This window comes from Necator americanus, chromosome X (genome assembly GCF_031761385.1).
Source record: "Necator americanus strain Aroian chromosome X, whole genome shotgun sequence".
Taxonomy (NCBI): Eukaryota; Metazoa; Nematoda; class Chromadorea; order Rhabditida; family Ancylostomatidae; genus Necator; species Necator americanus.
This window is the reverse complement of record NC_087376.1, coordinates 27,955,030-27,971,221: the sequence shown is the minus strand read 5'-3', so window position 1 is coordinate 27,971,221 and position 16,192 is coordinate 27,955,030. Positions and strand designations below refer to the sequence as shown.

Genomic DNA, 16,192 nt, shown 5'->3' with positions numbered 1-16,192 from the left:
ATGATTTTGGTGTTTCCGCTGTTACTTTCATTAATTTCGACTGCCAAAGCGGGTTTTCGGGAAACACCGACTAATCAATCCGTATTATTTGGACATGATGCCGTATTTCGATGTGTTGCTGAAAAATCAGCAACAAGTGAAGAATTGTGAGTAACTGAAGTTTTCTTTTTTAGGTAATCCAACCAGTAAAAAATTCCAAAGAAAAGGAAAGTACAAACGAAATACAAAGTAATGTCTATCTTCGTTTTTCAGATACAGCCAGTGGCGTAGTAATACCGGAGCGCTTCTAGGATTTCATGATGTTGGACAATTAGCTGGACATCAAGGCAGATACAGTTACCTCAAGGTTATTCGAAGCATCTTCTTTTTTGTATTATTTCATCCTTTCTTATACTTCATTTACTTCCAATTTTTTTTTTAGAAATTCGGCCCAGAATCCTTTATAACGTACTTTCTACTCTTCTCTTTCGTTTTAGAAACTGTCAGCACTCATAAAACTTTTTGAGGATTTCTCCAGATTTTGTTGTTACGTTAAAGATCAATGATCTTAATCGGATACACCTTTTATCTTATCTCACCTTACGGATTACCTAACTGCGAAATATAATATAAAGAAATATATTTCGTCTGCTTTATCTCAAACTATCTGTATCAAATGGTATTAAATGTGTTCAACCTGGTGACCGCAGCCCATCTTCGGCGTGAGCAGAGTGGAAGATGGAGGAGCGCTTTATTGTGAAATCCGAGGAACTGCTTGCGTTGCGGCGAATGCGCTGCGTTCAGTTGGTTGAACGGTTTTGGTGCTGGCTCTAGATGTGACGACTTTTTAGAGAATTCTAAGAATTCTAAGGTTTATTAGTTAGGAAGCTTTATATTTATGACGTTATTTTTTCCCATTTTAGTCTTCTCGAGAAGAGTTACATCTTCGTATTGAACACGTGAACTTGGACGATGATGGACAATTTGAATGTCAAATGCTACGCCCGGATGAGGGTCCAATTCGAGCGGCAGCATACCTCAATGTTATAGGTGAAATTATCCCCGTTGTTGTATTTTTCTTCGATTATTCTAAGGATTTCCCTTTATAGTTCCTCCAAAGATTGTACAGTTTGCAAATTATCAATCGGGTGCTGTTATTGATGTAAATGAAGAAATCCTACTGAATCTTACATGTGTTGTTCCGAACACAAAGCCAGAATCCCACATTGCTTGGTAATTTTATTAGTTGCAAATTTAAAAAAAAAAATATTGTGCGGAAGAAGGACTGTTTAGGTACATCAATGGACGGAAAATTGACGAAGGTATACAACATTGGAGTACGTATAATCTCAATAAGACCTCATCCAGTTATGCGGCTCTTCAATGGCGTCCAAGGTTAATCGTTTGTTTGAAAATTTACCTCTACCGAATTTTGATGTATGCCTTGGAGAAAAATTTTTCTATATTTTGCAAACATGGTATGCTCTACTCTTATTTTGTATTTTCTCCTTTAGTACTAAATAGTTGACAGTCCGCTTTAAGGTCATCAAACCAAGTAATTCTAGTTTTTTTCCTCTTTTCCCTTTTTTCCATTCTTTCCTTTCTGTTTTGTTGTAAACCAAGAAAAACTTTTTGTAAACTTTTTCGACAGCATCAAGTCTCTATTCTGCATCGCTACATTCTCACCCGTTTAGAAACAGGAAAAAAAAGGAAGAAAAAAGTGAAACAATGAAAACAGTCTCTTACCTATGCGAACTACAGGAAAATTGTCCTAAATCCTACATTTATACTCATCCAGTTGTACTATTCTATAATAATAATTACTACCTTTGGTAGCAATCCTTTTCTGACTAATACTTTCTTTTTTTCTACTAAATCAACTGTCTTTCCTTTTATTGCTGCGGAATTATTTTTGAAGAGTCTTTTGAAAGCACCGAATAATAGAACAATAATACCAGTATTCTGGCTCTTCAGCTAGTTGCTCGCGTTTCCTTTTCCTCTGAGTTAGATGTGCGCGAGGTTGATATGAACCCCATTTATTCCTGTATAGAACTAATTATTACGATAGTTATTCGCAGAATCGTTCCAATTTTATTTTCAGAAGAAGTGACTACAAAAAAGTGTTGACGTGTGAAGCAAATCATCCGGAAAGTCAACGACAAATCCGTACAAATCTTACACTGAATGTATTATGTAAGTGGTATGATCTCGAAAGTTTTCATTTCTTTCCCTTTTAGTGGTTGTAAACAGTCCTTTCTGCTTTCGTTAATTTAACAAAAATGTGGTTGTTCACGATTTCTCCTTTCGTTCGGTCACGTTCCTGGATCGGAATCATTTCGTATGCAGATTTCCGCTATTCATCAACGGTTCATCGCTTTGGTGAAGCCGCGATGTGTGATATAGGAGGGTCAAATGACCGGTTGAGCACAACTGACAACTACGGCCAGATGGCGATACCTGCACGATCATATTTTACGGTTCCCTTGGGAAAATACTACATAGTAGGGCAGAACAAAAGCGAATATGGATTGCAAAAATATAAGCGTAATAAATTATTCTAGTACACAATATATATTATACTATATTGCATATATTATAAACTCCTTTAGTAAAACTAAAACAGTTTTTACAAGTAACTGCATACGGTATATTATATATTTATGTCATTACCTGTAAAAATTTAACTGTTACTTTCACAAAACTTATGTACAATTTTTATTGCTACGCCCAACTGTTTCTATTTACCCTAAAATTCATTTCAATGATAAGTGTGCAGTGTATAGAAATTTTCCATACAGAATCCAGAATTCGCTACTATGATTTTTGTAGGCCCAGAAGATTTTCCTCGCCAAATTTTGTAAGGATGCTTTTATTTAATTTCTAAGTTTATTTTCGCTTGCCTCTGAAGTGTTTTACATCCATTCGTTATATTACGCACACCGCATTCGTGGTTTTATTGAATCAAGTTAGCGCCTTCATCCTAGAAATAGCACACAAGAACATTTTTCATTTTTACGAGCCGCGTCCAGTAATGCATCTTGCATATATTGTGGGTTTGTGCTACTTCCGGAACTCCTTCGGAAAAGATCGATTTGCTTATGAGAAAAAAAAAGTTTTCTGTGATTTTTGAGTTACCTGCACAAGTAGTACATCTAGCAGGGATCAAGTCCTAGCATTACTCTTTCAATGCTGGAAATTTCCTGAAGATCTCATCGTTGTTTGAAGTATAAATCTTGGGGAATTGTTAAGAGTTCAAGTACTGTAACCTGTCAGAGCAGAGCAGCGCATTACACGCGTTATGACAAACTTTTCTTTTAAATGAAGATGATAATGAATAGAGAGAGAGTGTGCTGACGGTGTATCCACTGGGTATTTTACAGAATTTTGTTGACATAGGGCTACACACATAGATAAGCTCCGTTTTTGAGAATTTAATATCCTTGAAATGTTCTAAAAATATCTCCATAAGGGAGGTGCATGGTTTAGTACATTTGATTGAACAGTAATGAGATGAATTCCACAGTAAACACGTAGAGAAGTGCGAAAGTAGACATACAGTTATAATAGTTATGCTGAGTGTTTTTTTTTACTTTCTGGATATTTCACGTGAACCGTATGATTTGTATTTTTTAATTCAGTTAATTTAATTTCGTTAGATTATTTTTTTTCAAAAGCTTTGCTGTTTCACATTCCTTATTTACAACACTTTTCGCCCAATAAAGCGACAATTGGTCAATAAAACTATTGTTTTTTTCAGTGATATAACTCTAGTTTTATTAGATTATTTGTTTCTCTGCATACCTATTCTCGGACCACTTTTTATTTACATTTTTTGAGGGAACTCAGTTTTGTAGGCAAACAAAGTGAAGTTGAAACAAATTGAAATGAGGTTTTTTTACTCCTAATACAAGGAAGCTCTTCAAATTATTAGTGATTTCCTCGATCCCTTTAACAATCTCTTATTTCCGAGACCATTCCGGCCAAGTAAATGAATTTATTTTTAAATTTACTAATTTAAACTAATTTACTACTAATTCCAGATCCACCCGATCAACCAAAAGTATCCATGATTGGTGATTCCTATGTGAGAGCTGGCGATAATGTAACATTAGCATGTGTGGTCGCAGGTGGTAATCCACCACCAGAAGTATCATGGTACCTGAAGGATCGTCTACTAAGCGCACGATTCCATTACGATCCTCAAACACAGGTTAGTGTCCAAGAGATCCACAATCACCTCAACCACATGTGGTCGTTCGGTTGTGGGGCAATATTGGGGTGGTGTTAGCCATTGTCTCTCGTTACACACTGTTCCCACCTGGCTATGCCAATCACTGGCTACTTCACGCCTCATTACTGGAGCGCTTAGGGATCGAAAGTAGCGAGGAAACTGCGCAATTGCAACTAATCTGTTCCTACCTCCATTTAACGGAATTAAGGAGTGTTTTAAGTTCAAAATTATATTAACATCATTGAATTTAATTCAAAATTCGACTAGACATCATTAGAAAATTATTCTAATTGTAAAATATACCCTCATTTTTTGCTGGTTTTTTTTAGTAGTCAAATATTCTGATCCAATGCGACTTAAGGAAACTGGCGGGGAGTCGATCTACTTGAATAGCTGCTGAAATATATAATCTAAATATAATCTATATAATCTTCTAGGATTGTCTATTTAGTAAATTTCTTCTTTGATAATCACGTTATTCGGCTCTTTCCATCCTTTTCATAAATTTCATAAATGTTTGCAGTTTTTCTTAGAGATTTGATTTATTAACATCTATGCATGAACTATTCACAGCAAATCATCGAATAAATCGAAACCTTTGCCACTTCAATGTTCGAGATATTCAAAATAATAGAAAATCCAACTATTCGAGTAGTTGGAAAGAGCAGTTAATGACCGATTGTCTAATTATTTCTATGGAAATCAGTGAAGATGGGCACCAAGGGAACCAACTGCCTGTCCAATTCAGTTCCAATCCCTGGATTCAGGCTTAACATCCCCTAACTCGTATACCGTACCTTTGATAGAAAATATCCATATTCATGCTTCTCTCTGCCTTCATAGTCCACCCTCTTCTCGGAAAAAGTCTCTTTTTGAGTAAAGAAAAGAGTTACCCTATATCCTGGTGAAATTTTTGTGAGAGGGATCACCCTACCGATGACAGCAGATGGTACGCGCTCCGCTGAGTGTATCCCTCACAATTTATGCTAATTTCATCGTAAATTTATTAATGTTTGGTGATACGATGCGTGAAGGAAGATCTCCTCGAAACAACCAAATGCAGCTTCCTGAAAAAAATACTTCAACGCTTATTTGTCAAGCGCTGACTCAAGGCTCCATATGTGAGCCCGAAAATGGTTGAAACAAAAATTCCCTCGGGATGCTCACGAGTACCATCCAAAAATATGCGATTCAAAAGTACTTGCCGACAAGGGACCATTGCGGAAAGCGCTGCTATGTTCAACTTTTGAAGTCGATAAAGGCAGCGCATCTGAAAATTACATTTTGAAAATTAGTTTCATTCACCTGAGAGAATTTCGTGACTTTTGTATATGCTGGATTAACACATTCGCCTATCATATCTACTAATAAGCTGTTAACAAGTATAGGATCATTTGTATACTTAAGACGGACATATCACAATCCGTATGCATTACAAATAACCAAGGATATTTTGTGATATTTTGTGCCCACGTTGTTTATACATGTGAAAAGGTTAATAAGAAGTTATGCGAGGCGATAAATATTTAGTAGGCATCTTACCAGTAAACATTAGTTTTTTTCATGTCATAATAGTTGGAACACATTGGATGGAAAAAAGACATTCAATTCGATTTCAGTTTTCTAAGTTCTTATTCAAATAAAGATCCTGTAAGGATTTAGAATCTATATTTTAATCGTTCTGGATAGTCCTAAAATTTCAAAACAAAAAAAAACCAAAAAAAACTGCTGCCTTAATGTTCAGAGTGAACAGAACAGGACAATTACAGTCCAATTTTTTTTTTTATAAAGCTCTTTAAAATTTGACTCAAAAGCTAATATCCTAGGAAACATGATGTGAAATGTGATTCAAAAATTAAATTAAACAGAAAGGAAAGAATATGAAAAGATGAGATTTGATCTCAAAGTTTGATAAAAACGTTTCAGGAAACCAGGAACTCCTACTCTTTCTTAGCGGAGCCAGAGGATAATTTGGCAAATTATGAGTGCCGAGGCTCGAACAGACAAGGACGAACACCGAAAACTCGTTCAATTCACGTTAAAGTTGCCTGTAAACTGATTTTTTTTCAACTGATTTTTCTTCACATGTTTACTTCGCTAATCTACGTATTCAGTATTACAATAAAAATCCATTCAGATGCACCTCAAGGAGTGGAGATGATCGGTGAAAGTAATGTTCGACAAGGAAGTGTCACTGTCGTTCAATGTAGAACCCAGTGAGTTCGCATTCATTTTATCCCATACATCCTTAAAAATAATAATCGGTCTGTCCAAGGTAGCAGGTAAAGTTCAGGACATGTTTTACAAAAAGCACAGCGAGAACGAAAAAACCGCACAAATCCAGAAATATGAGGTCAAAAAGGGCTCGGAAGTATCAGGTCACTTGACAAAGCGCCTCTTTTTACCAGTAGTGAAATGGAATGAGAAAATGAGATATTAATCCTGAGTTGAACCGCAGTAACCGCTTTTGAAGCGATCGATGAAAAAAGCAATTTGCTGGATTTCACCTGAGGATTTTTTCGTTTTATCATAATACAAGAGCAGCCTCATCGTATGAATTTGTTCCCCTGCATCCACTTCGTCCTACGATCTCGGGATTTGAGCAGAATTTTTTTTTATCCGGCTTCCTGCAAAGTATATCACACATTACTACTGAATAGAACTCACAATGTAAAATCCTCTCATACTCCTCATTTATCGACCTTGTGGAAAGCTGGTCTCGGTCAGGTGACGCTAGTGGACAGTAGTAATCTTTTAATTGACGGGATCCATTTGGTTGCACCATAAATATTAGTGAATGGGATTTATCCAACTGCCAAGTTATTTTATGATCTAATTAGTGAAATGATTGAATGGAATTATTTACGAAGGAGGTGAAACGATTATCTACTGCCATTTTTTTAACTAACATAAGAAAATATCCCAGAAAAACATGAAGTTCTAGGCCATCGAATCCAGCGTCACGAATTTCATGGCTTGTTAATGGTCATCCTATTCCGGCCACTTTACAAAGCGAACATGCACAGGTAGTTCGGATGTGTTTATAGCTTTTTTTGAAAGTTTTTAATATTGTTATCTTGTTTTCTTTTTGATGTCCGGTTTTATTTTACGCTGTATCATAATGATTTTTTTATTCTTTAATATTATGATAAATTACAAATCTAGGCTCATGGCACCATCTCCATCTCAAACTTGACAATAAACACTAATGAACTGATGATTGGCAAACACCACATTACTGTAGAATGTAATGCCAGAAATGATGAAGGATCCGCTTCAAAGCAGCATGTGATCAAAATTTTGGGTACGTTTCCAAGCACGATCCCCTCTAAAATATCCTATGACGAAAAAAAGTCAATTTCAAAAAAAAAAGATTTACATTCATCAATTTCTTACATTTCGGACGTTTACTACGTATACTGAACTAAAGTCGACTTTACTCGTGCTGAAAATTTATCCGGCTAACTTCTTCACATCTCATCTATCATAAAAGCAGCGTTCAAGGAAGCCTCCTGAGACTTTGCGCACATTCTGGATAGCAGTGACAAACTTTGGATAAACACCATTTGCAGATCCTTCAGAATTAAGGGCAGAGTCGGATAATGACTGAAAGGGACGAATTGTACTAGATTTGAGCGGAATCGATGAGTTTATGTAGTGAAATGGAATCCGAAGTAAACTAATGAATTGAATCAATTTGAAATAATCCTTGGATCTTAAAAGAATTTAACCTGATTGAAAATTTTAATTAGACTTCATGGCATGATAAACTTTTCGTATTCTTGTTGATTCCAATCCAAAATATTTTGGAGGGTATTCTCCTTTGTTTTTAGTGCTGCTTTTGAAACTTTTGTGGATGATGACACCCAGAAATTTGAACTGGTCGAGTTGATATGGCTTATAAACTTTGCCACATCCCTTAAAAAATCTTTCAGAGGAAAGGACCGATCATTAGTAGAGAATCATTATCATTAATTCAACAAGAAAGTTCTTTTCTTTGAATTTTTCATGTAAAAACTAATTATAATTGCAGTAACTCGCTAAACCGCAACTTTTTTCAGCTCCTCCTTTACCTCCACGAATAAGTGGCCTCGAAGAAGGTATACACCTAGAAGGGAATGTTGTGAACGTAACGTGTGAAGCACATGGTGGAAATCCACTAGCAGATATTTCTTGGTATAGAGGATATGATAAGGTGAGTTATTTTAAGTTCCGATATACTTCGTTATCCGGTATACTTCGAAAGATTATTAATGTTTGAGCGTGTGATGAAAGGGAAACGAAAACCGAGGTGGTCAAAGGTGAGAACGAGATTTTATCCAGGAATGCATATATTGTGGTTGTCTGAGTGGTGATAAAGCTTTTTAAGGAAAAAAGAAACCATTATGATATAAGCTTCCAATTCGTTGTGATATTGTTGTGATGTTGTGGTTAGTGAGATTAAGAAACTGGTGCATATCATGTCTTGTTAGCGCCGAATGTGTGTTCAACCATGTGAGTCAGTAGAGAAACAGTGTTTATTGCGCCAGACGCGTCGCGTACAACTGGTCGAACGCATGAGGCGCTGACTATGCACTACCACCTGCTGCCGTCGTGAAGAGTTGTGCTATGAGTATGACAGAAATTTAAAAGTGCATCCTTGTGATTAATGACTATGATAAGGAGTATAATTGTGGATATAAGTCAATAAGATATGCTATCTTCAGCTGCCTGGAGCACGTTCGTCAGTTTCTGGAGACTCAGCCATCTCATTTTTGTCAATCACTCTTGAGAGGACGATGAATGGTCAACGACTCAAATGTGAAGCAATGAACTCAGCGCTAGATGAACCTCTTATCGATTCTAAGCAACTGAATGTACTATGTGAGTAAAGCAATTTCACTTTATGTGAGCGATCACAGGATTTTTTAATTATAAATTCTTATACTCTGTGGATCCTAACATTTAAGAAAATTTACATATGTCAAATCTCGTGATGTCGCTTTATATGTAGTGAGTTCTGGTTGTGTTCAGCACGGTGCACGCAACGCGTCTGCCATGAAAGCGGTTCCGCTTTTGTCACATTTCCTCTGCTCTCTGCTTCACACCAATCGATAGAGCGTCGCGTTCAGTCGATTTAACACTTCAGCACAATCTTCCACTTTCCAAGTCATATGTGATCTCCGGAATTCTTAAATTCGTTTTTTTCCTTTTTCTCAAGATTGGTGCATACCTTCGCTCTCTTTTAAAACACGTGAATGGACCGCTAGTTCATGGATTCCTACTGTTCCATGATAAGATTTCGAAAAAGTACTACAAATTGTACATGTTCAAAGCGTGGAGATTCAAAAATTCTCTTCTCGATTAACCACATAACGATTCTTTATAAAAAGGCGAACATTTCCAAACAATATAAGTTCATCTTTCAGTTCAACCAAGGCGACTGATGATTCGAACACCTGAAGGGATGAGACATCAACTTCTTGCGGGCGAAGAGGCTAGACTTCATTGTCTATCTTCTGGATCAAATCCACCAGCATATATCACATGGAATTTTCATCCGAATGGAGAGATGACGCCACTTGTTTTTACGGGAGAAGTTATTCTAAATGATACGTGAGTGTAAATTTCATTGCGTTATTCTACTTCCAGGAGTAACAGTTTTTTCGACATTCCACCATTTCTCAGCGTGTTGCTTGTTTACAGTGAAATTTGCCCGCTTTCATATTTTCTGGTTTTATTTCCTTTGGTCAAATACATGGGTTAGAAATGTTCGTTGGTGTTTTGTTTAAATGTCTTCAAAATGGAGGATGTAATAGATTTCCTTTTATAAAAGTCCATACATTCAAATCATTCAAATTTTTGGAAATTTCAAAAGAAAGAACTTGAAAACTTTCGATATTCCTGAAAGGAGGTCCTGTGAGGAAGCACTATTCCACTGCTCCTTCATTACCGTGGGATTTTGAGGTTGCATCGCGCCTTTTCTCTGTATATATATTATGTTGAAACAGCTTTAGATGTTACTACTTCCATTAAATTCCACAATTTTTCCTAAACACATAGGTGTGAAGGGTTTATGAGTACTTGAAGATCTTGAAGGCGTGATTTTTCACTGGTACTTTATCCAATTAGTTTGTTGTTCGGCACTTCTATGCTGGAATTTCGTGGTTTAACTACGTTGTAGGTTAAAACACTTTATTACAATTTAATAACTTCTTCCAGGTCACGAGATTCTGGATATACAGTGGAAAATGCAGTCACATTTACACCAACTGAAGAGTACGACGGCACATTGATTCGATGCATAGCAAGTAATCCCTTGTGGCCAACATCGAAGAATGTCACATATCCACTAAATGTGCTATGTAAGTGGATATTTCTAGATCCTTAAAATCCTTCTTTCTCCAACACTCAGTGTCCATAGAATAGCAATTGGCATATTTTCAGATGCACCACGATTACTGGTGAATAGCCCAATTAGTGTGGTTGTTGCGGAAGGAGATTCATTCCGGGAGAATCTTACTGTAAAAGGAAATCCACCAGTATCAGCATGGCGATGGCGTAAAAATGGTGTCCCATTCGATCATACCATAGGGAATGTGTTTGCTCGTGGAGCCACTCTATCCGGGAGGAATGTTAAGGTTAAAAAATTGAATTCGAGTAACCATCGTACTTCAGGAACCACCATTTTTTTAAAATTGCTTGCATAGTGAGGGACGCAGTTTTGAAGAAAGGCATATTTTCTAGAACCTCTATAAAATAGGGGATTGCAGAGCTCAGCTCACTCGACAACGCAACTCTTTACACCTGTCTGAGTGAAATGGTAAAATGAAACCACGTCGGAAATTTTAACATTTCTGGACATGTGACGAGGTTTCTTCGACGGGCAAATCCATCATTCCACCTCGCGTACTTTTATCTCATCTGTCGTTAATGCGCGTAAAGAGTTGTTCCGTTAAGTGAAATGAAACCACTAATGACGATAAGGCCTCGGATTCTCAGATTTGTATGGGATATACGGGGTGGTCTGATGCGTGCGAACCACCTCCTGAACTCTATCTTCAACTCCCAAGAACTAAACCTAGAGGGCTTCTCTGCCTGTTATGTTTAAGTTTCTAAAGAAATTGAAAGCGTGCAGCTCTGAAACTCTAAATATGAACATAAAGGAGCTAGAAACGGAAGGCATTCATTTTTCAAGCGTTTTTTTTTTGAAATTTTTTTGAAAGCCTCCAAAAATAGCCTCTATGATTCTTCCAAGTAAGTTTAGAATTCTGATGCTGGAATGTACACATTATTCGCGGTGAATAGCGTGGGAACGGCCAACGTAACTATCCAGTTAACCGTTGAATACAGTGCAAGGGTATGTTTATTAGTTGCTAGTGATCGAACAAATCTGGAAACTTCTAATTTACACGAATTCCTCACAGATTGTGAGCATCTCTTCACCGATTATCGCATCTGAAGGAGAAACGGTGATGTTGGAATGTGAAGCAGATGGAGAACCACGTAGACCTGACATGGTACGATGGATACGGAATGGAGACGAGGTATTGATTCAGTAAGGATCTGTTATGAACGATTTTGCATTGTCAGAAAATAAAATATGCAAAGAACAAAAGGTGGGAAAATCCTAAAATTTAAAAGCGAAAGGTAAGAAATAAAAGGACTAGAAGGACAATAGTAATGCGACAGATTTTTCTTTAGTTGTTTTGCTTCTTTACTTTACATCTTCACAGCTGCACTATTCGCAATTCGATCAATCTAGAGTTTCTGATCCTGAGAAATGATTACAGCTAGGATTGTTTCTTATGCAAAACAATCGAAAAAGTCAGGCGTAAGCTGTTTGTGGATACAATGACTAATTTTAGTAAAATCCCCAACATTTTTGTAAGATTCTCGAAAAAAAAAGTGGCAGTAGCGGTAAAGAATCCGAAAATTACTTGCGTAAGGGAGGAATCTCCGTTTCGTCAGTTGTTGATATTTGGGTGATGGCATTGGTGTTATTATTTGTACACAAGATATCCTGACTTAATTTTTGACTGGTTTCCAAAATTCTGTTAAGTCTGAATGTGATAACATCGGACTCTTTGTAGTGAAGAAATTGGAGAGCTGATGTTGATTTTGAACTCTTCTAGATTCCATCAGTGAAGCGAAGTGAAACTCATGTAACTCTTCGTTTGAACGCTTCCAAGGAAGCTAGTGGTCAGTACGTTTGCCAAGCGGACAATGGAATTGGATTTCCTGGAGAAGGGACTGCTTATTTGCTTGTAAACACCGCTCCAACGATAATAACCCTGCCTGTTTTGTCCAGAGCCGCTGGACCTCTCGGTAATTGGTTGTTGTTGAAGAATTTGCTTCATGTTCCATCTTTTAAATGAGTTTAAGGAGGTCGAGCTCGTGCGAGATGCAGAGCACATGCTGTTCCGGATGCTGAATTTATCTGGAGTAGAGCTGGAGAAATCATTCAAGGAAATAACACAAAATATGGGATGTCGACAATACAACTCGATTATTCTACCTTTGAGGTACATCCGGAAATAGAATGGGATTTCACTACTCCGAACAGGAAATTTGCTTCAGAGCACATTATGGATTAGCAACATATCACCAGACGATTATGCTCGTGAAATCAGTTGCACCGCTCGAAATAGTTTTGGCACCGATAGCATACACATTCCGGTGGGCAACACTTATATTATTTATTCATTTGTTTACATTATTTGATATGGTGCTTTGTTAGGTCAAACGATAAGCATACGAATTACGTGATTCCAGATAGGACCACCATCTCCTCCGGATGCACCGCTCGATATTCATGCAACCAATAGTACAGCGAACACTATTTCTATTTCATGGACTCCTGGATTCGATGGTGGATCTGATCAGACGTTTGAAATCAGATATCAGAAAGATGGCGAAGATATTATGCACGGAATCAATACCTCACATTCGGTCCTTACTTCTTCTCCATCTTTTTTCTTTTGGGAAACTTTATTTTACTGTTTCTTAATTTTCCCTTCGTTTTTGATGTACAGATGTATACGTATTTTCAGAATCTTCGATTATCCGGTCTGGCACCGTCGTCCGTGTATCTCTTCCAGCTTCGTTCAATCAATAGTAGAGGATTTTCATCTGAACTAACTCGACCACCGGCTGCATTTGCAACCTTAAGCGAGGATGGGACGACTATTGCTGTCCTTTCCGGAAAGGTAATTTCTATGACAACTGAATTCACAGTCGATACTGAATGAGTTTTTCTTGACTTTCTTTCTCTCCTTTACTCAAGTACTCCCTTTTTCCTGCCTTTCTCCAATCCATGACGCATTGCGGTCACCTGGTTGAACACCTTTGACGCGGTTTATAAATCGATACCGAATATCATGTACATTTAGAAGGAATCCATACCACGACCAATTATTATGCTACTTGCAATCGGTGGCACATTATTGCTGCTTTTCAACTGTCTTCTTCTTTGTTATTTGCAACGTCGTAACAAGAAAAAGAAGATACAGGGTGGGTTACGATACTGCTGGAATCTCACAATGTATTTTAGATTTCCGAATATTTCCAGAGAAAACTGAAATGGTGCGAACAGCCATAAATGGGGATGGGGTTAGACCTGTGCAAATGTACGGAACTATGCTTCAAGTGAGTAGTTTTCTATACCATTTAAATAATTGTGGTTTCTTTCCTTATTTAATGCTTGGTTCTCTTGATTTGTACTGAGAATTTTAGATAGATCCATCCTGTTATTTCCCCATCTATTCACTCCTTATTTATATTTTATTTCTGACTGTTTCTTACCCCGTAAAGTTTGATTTTGTTTTTTGGAATAATTGGTATAAGTTTAGTTAAACTACATAGATAGGCATTTGAATGCTTAGACAACATCCCAACATCTAGATTCCATTTATCATGGTGTTAGAAGTATACGAAAAATAATTTCGGTTTTTTTTTAGTCCGAAGGAGCTGTTCACTGTGAGCGTGAGGAACCTGATATTCCTGAAGCGAGTGAGGACGATCATAGCGTACGAACCATGATTGTATGTTCTAATTTCTGTCAGATTCATTCTAGTCATGTTTTTATTTTTTGTACGTTCTTTGTTTTTGATTCTAAATTGTTATTTATCGCTAGTGCGTTCACCTTCTTGGTTTCAGGAAGTGAATCCGAACGGTTACATGCAACAAATAGATCCAACTTTATACGACAGAAATTGTCTGATGGAGTACGAATTTGAACGTAAGTCTATAACGATCAGCGGGCTTTTCTAAGCATCAGTGATAATTTTTTTAATATTCCAAAAATTTAGCTCGAGAATATCCTGGTAGTAGACATGGGACAATGGGAAGAAGTGGTACAAGCACATACGCTAACATGCCTTATCCTGTACGTTACTAGTTCACAGCCGAAGTTCATAAGCTCATCTGAGAAAAGACAATTCCAGGAACCACCTCATGATGCATCCATGTATCCGGATCGATCACTATCCAGACGCTATTTTCCAAATAATAACAATAACAGTCCACAACATTTGCTTTCAACGTTCATACATCCAAGTGGTGTACGAGCAGGACCTATTTCATACTCTCAGCTAGATGGCGACTTAGTCTGAACAGCGGCAAAACATCCTGAAACACATTATTAGCTCTGTTTTAGACTTTCACACTGTTCAGGATCGATCCGCAAAACTATTTGTAGTCGTGTTGTTCTTTAGTCAGAATCACGTTCTTTAGTCACTACTTTATACAAACGCTGTGATACCGCTTTTGACATCCATATAATGATACAAGTAGAGTTTTAAAGAGAATGTCAGAGTAATTAGAGATACGGGTTTTTGGTGCTGGGGAAGTGCTGCTGATCGAGCGCAGCTGTTCCCTTTGTGCGGTTAATTTACAGTATGTATTCTTTAATTCTTACGAACTGTTAGTAGTTTATGTGGACATTTGTGCACTGATTTCCTCATTGGCATTTCCATGAATTTTCCGGCTCCCATATGCTCTGCTCCGTTGATGTATTTCTCTACTACACTGGTATTTGTTTTGTGTCATTTCTCTCAGAGTTGCCCAAAAATAGACTACAAGTACTGTAATGTATTCATATGAATTGGATCTTCCGTAGGATGCTTTATCCTAGAATATTGTTGAAGATATTGCTCAAACTTTTCGTGCGATTGAGGTCTAATAAAATTTCTCTTCTGATTTGTAGAGTACTAAGGTTGTATCGATGCATCGATCAATCGGTATATATTTGAACAAAAAATAGATAGTTTTGGATTCTAATAAATCATAGCCGCACTTTCTTTTTTACAAGAAGCATCTGCTGCAGAAGTTGCAGTACGATTCAGGAGTTGCCTGCCATTCCTGAAAAATCAAGAAAAATACCAGTTTACGTTAGTTGACATAATTATGGATAATAGTAGAGGATACTATACCTCATAATATCACTATGATGAGAGTTTGATTCCTTTATCGACACATTAGTACCATATCTATATTTCTCCGTATGGATCGGCAAATCAGGGAAGAGTAAATTTCCTTGGAAAGCCCCTCAAGCCCTTTGCGTTTAATTTTGGTTTACAGCTTAAACATAAACACATCGATTTTAGCTGGTTTGTAGTCACTTGGAAGTCTTGTGAAAAATAGGGCGTCATAGAAATAATGTTGATTTTTTTTTGTTGTGCTTTTATTTAACCAAGATTACAGTGCGTAGTAGTTGTAGTTCGTCTTGAATTGGTAAGCCGATTGCCTATAAATTCAAATTTCAAGATTTTTGAATGGTATGAAGCTGGTCAAAAAAAAACCTAGAATGTATGTTTATATGTATTGTGTATGTATATACGTATGAATTATGTCCAAGATTTGGTGTTCCATCCAAACAATTCTAGCACATAAGCACACAGTTGAATCTAGGCTTTTCCCGTGGGGCTACACGTTTTTAAAGCATCGGAAAGTTTTAGCAAGTCTTTTGTTGTTTGTGTCTATGTAGTTCTCGGATGCATTTTC

At 37.1% G+C, this 16,192-nt stretch overlaps 1 protein-coding gene across 1 annotated transcript; it reads left to right on the top strand.

The window, feature by feature from the left end:
- Positions 1 to 14,802, top strand: RB195_025727 (uncharacterized protein; the record flags this gene model as incomplete). Its single annotated transcript, XM_013450453.2, has 29 exons — positions 1 to 146; positions 253 to 346; positions 903 to 1,029; positions 1,089 to 1,212; positions 1,273 to 1,374; positions 2,081 to 2,172; positions 4,020 to 4,189; positions 6,137 to 6,260; positions 6,348 to 6,426; positions 7,155 to 7,236; positions 7,376 to 7,514; positions 8,272 to 8,405; positions 8,917 to 9,073; positions 9,619 to 9,805; positions 10,412 to 10,554; positions 10,637 to 10,830; positions 11,457 to 11,549; positions 11,617 to 11,736; positions 12,325 to 12,517; positions 12,575 to 12,714; positions 12,770 to 12,868; positions 12,965 to 13,141; positions 13,243 to 13,398; positions 13,582 to 13,702; positions 13,761 to 13,837; positions 14,149 to 14,232; positions 14,348 to 14,429; positions 14,500 to 14,576; positions 14,635 to 14,802. 29 exons carry the CDS (start codon positions 1 to 3, stop codon positions 14,800 to 14,802), a joined length of 3,681 nt encoding a protein of 1,226 aa, XP_013305907.2.
- Positions 14,803 to 16,192: the final 1,390 nt, after the last annotated feature.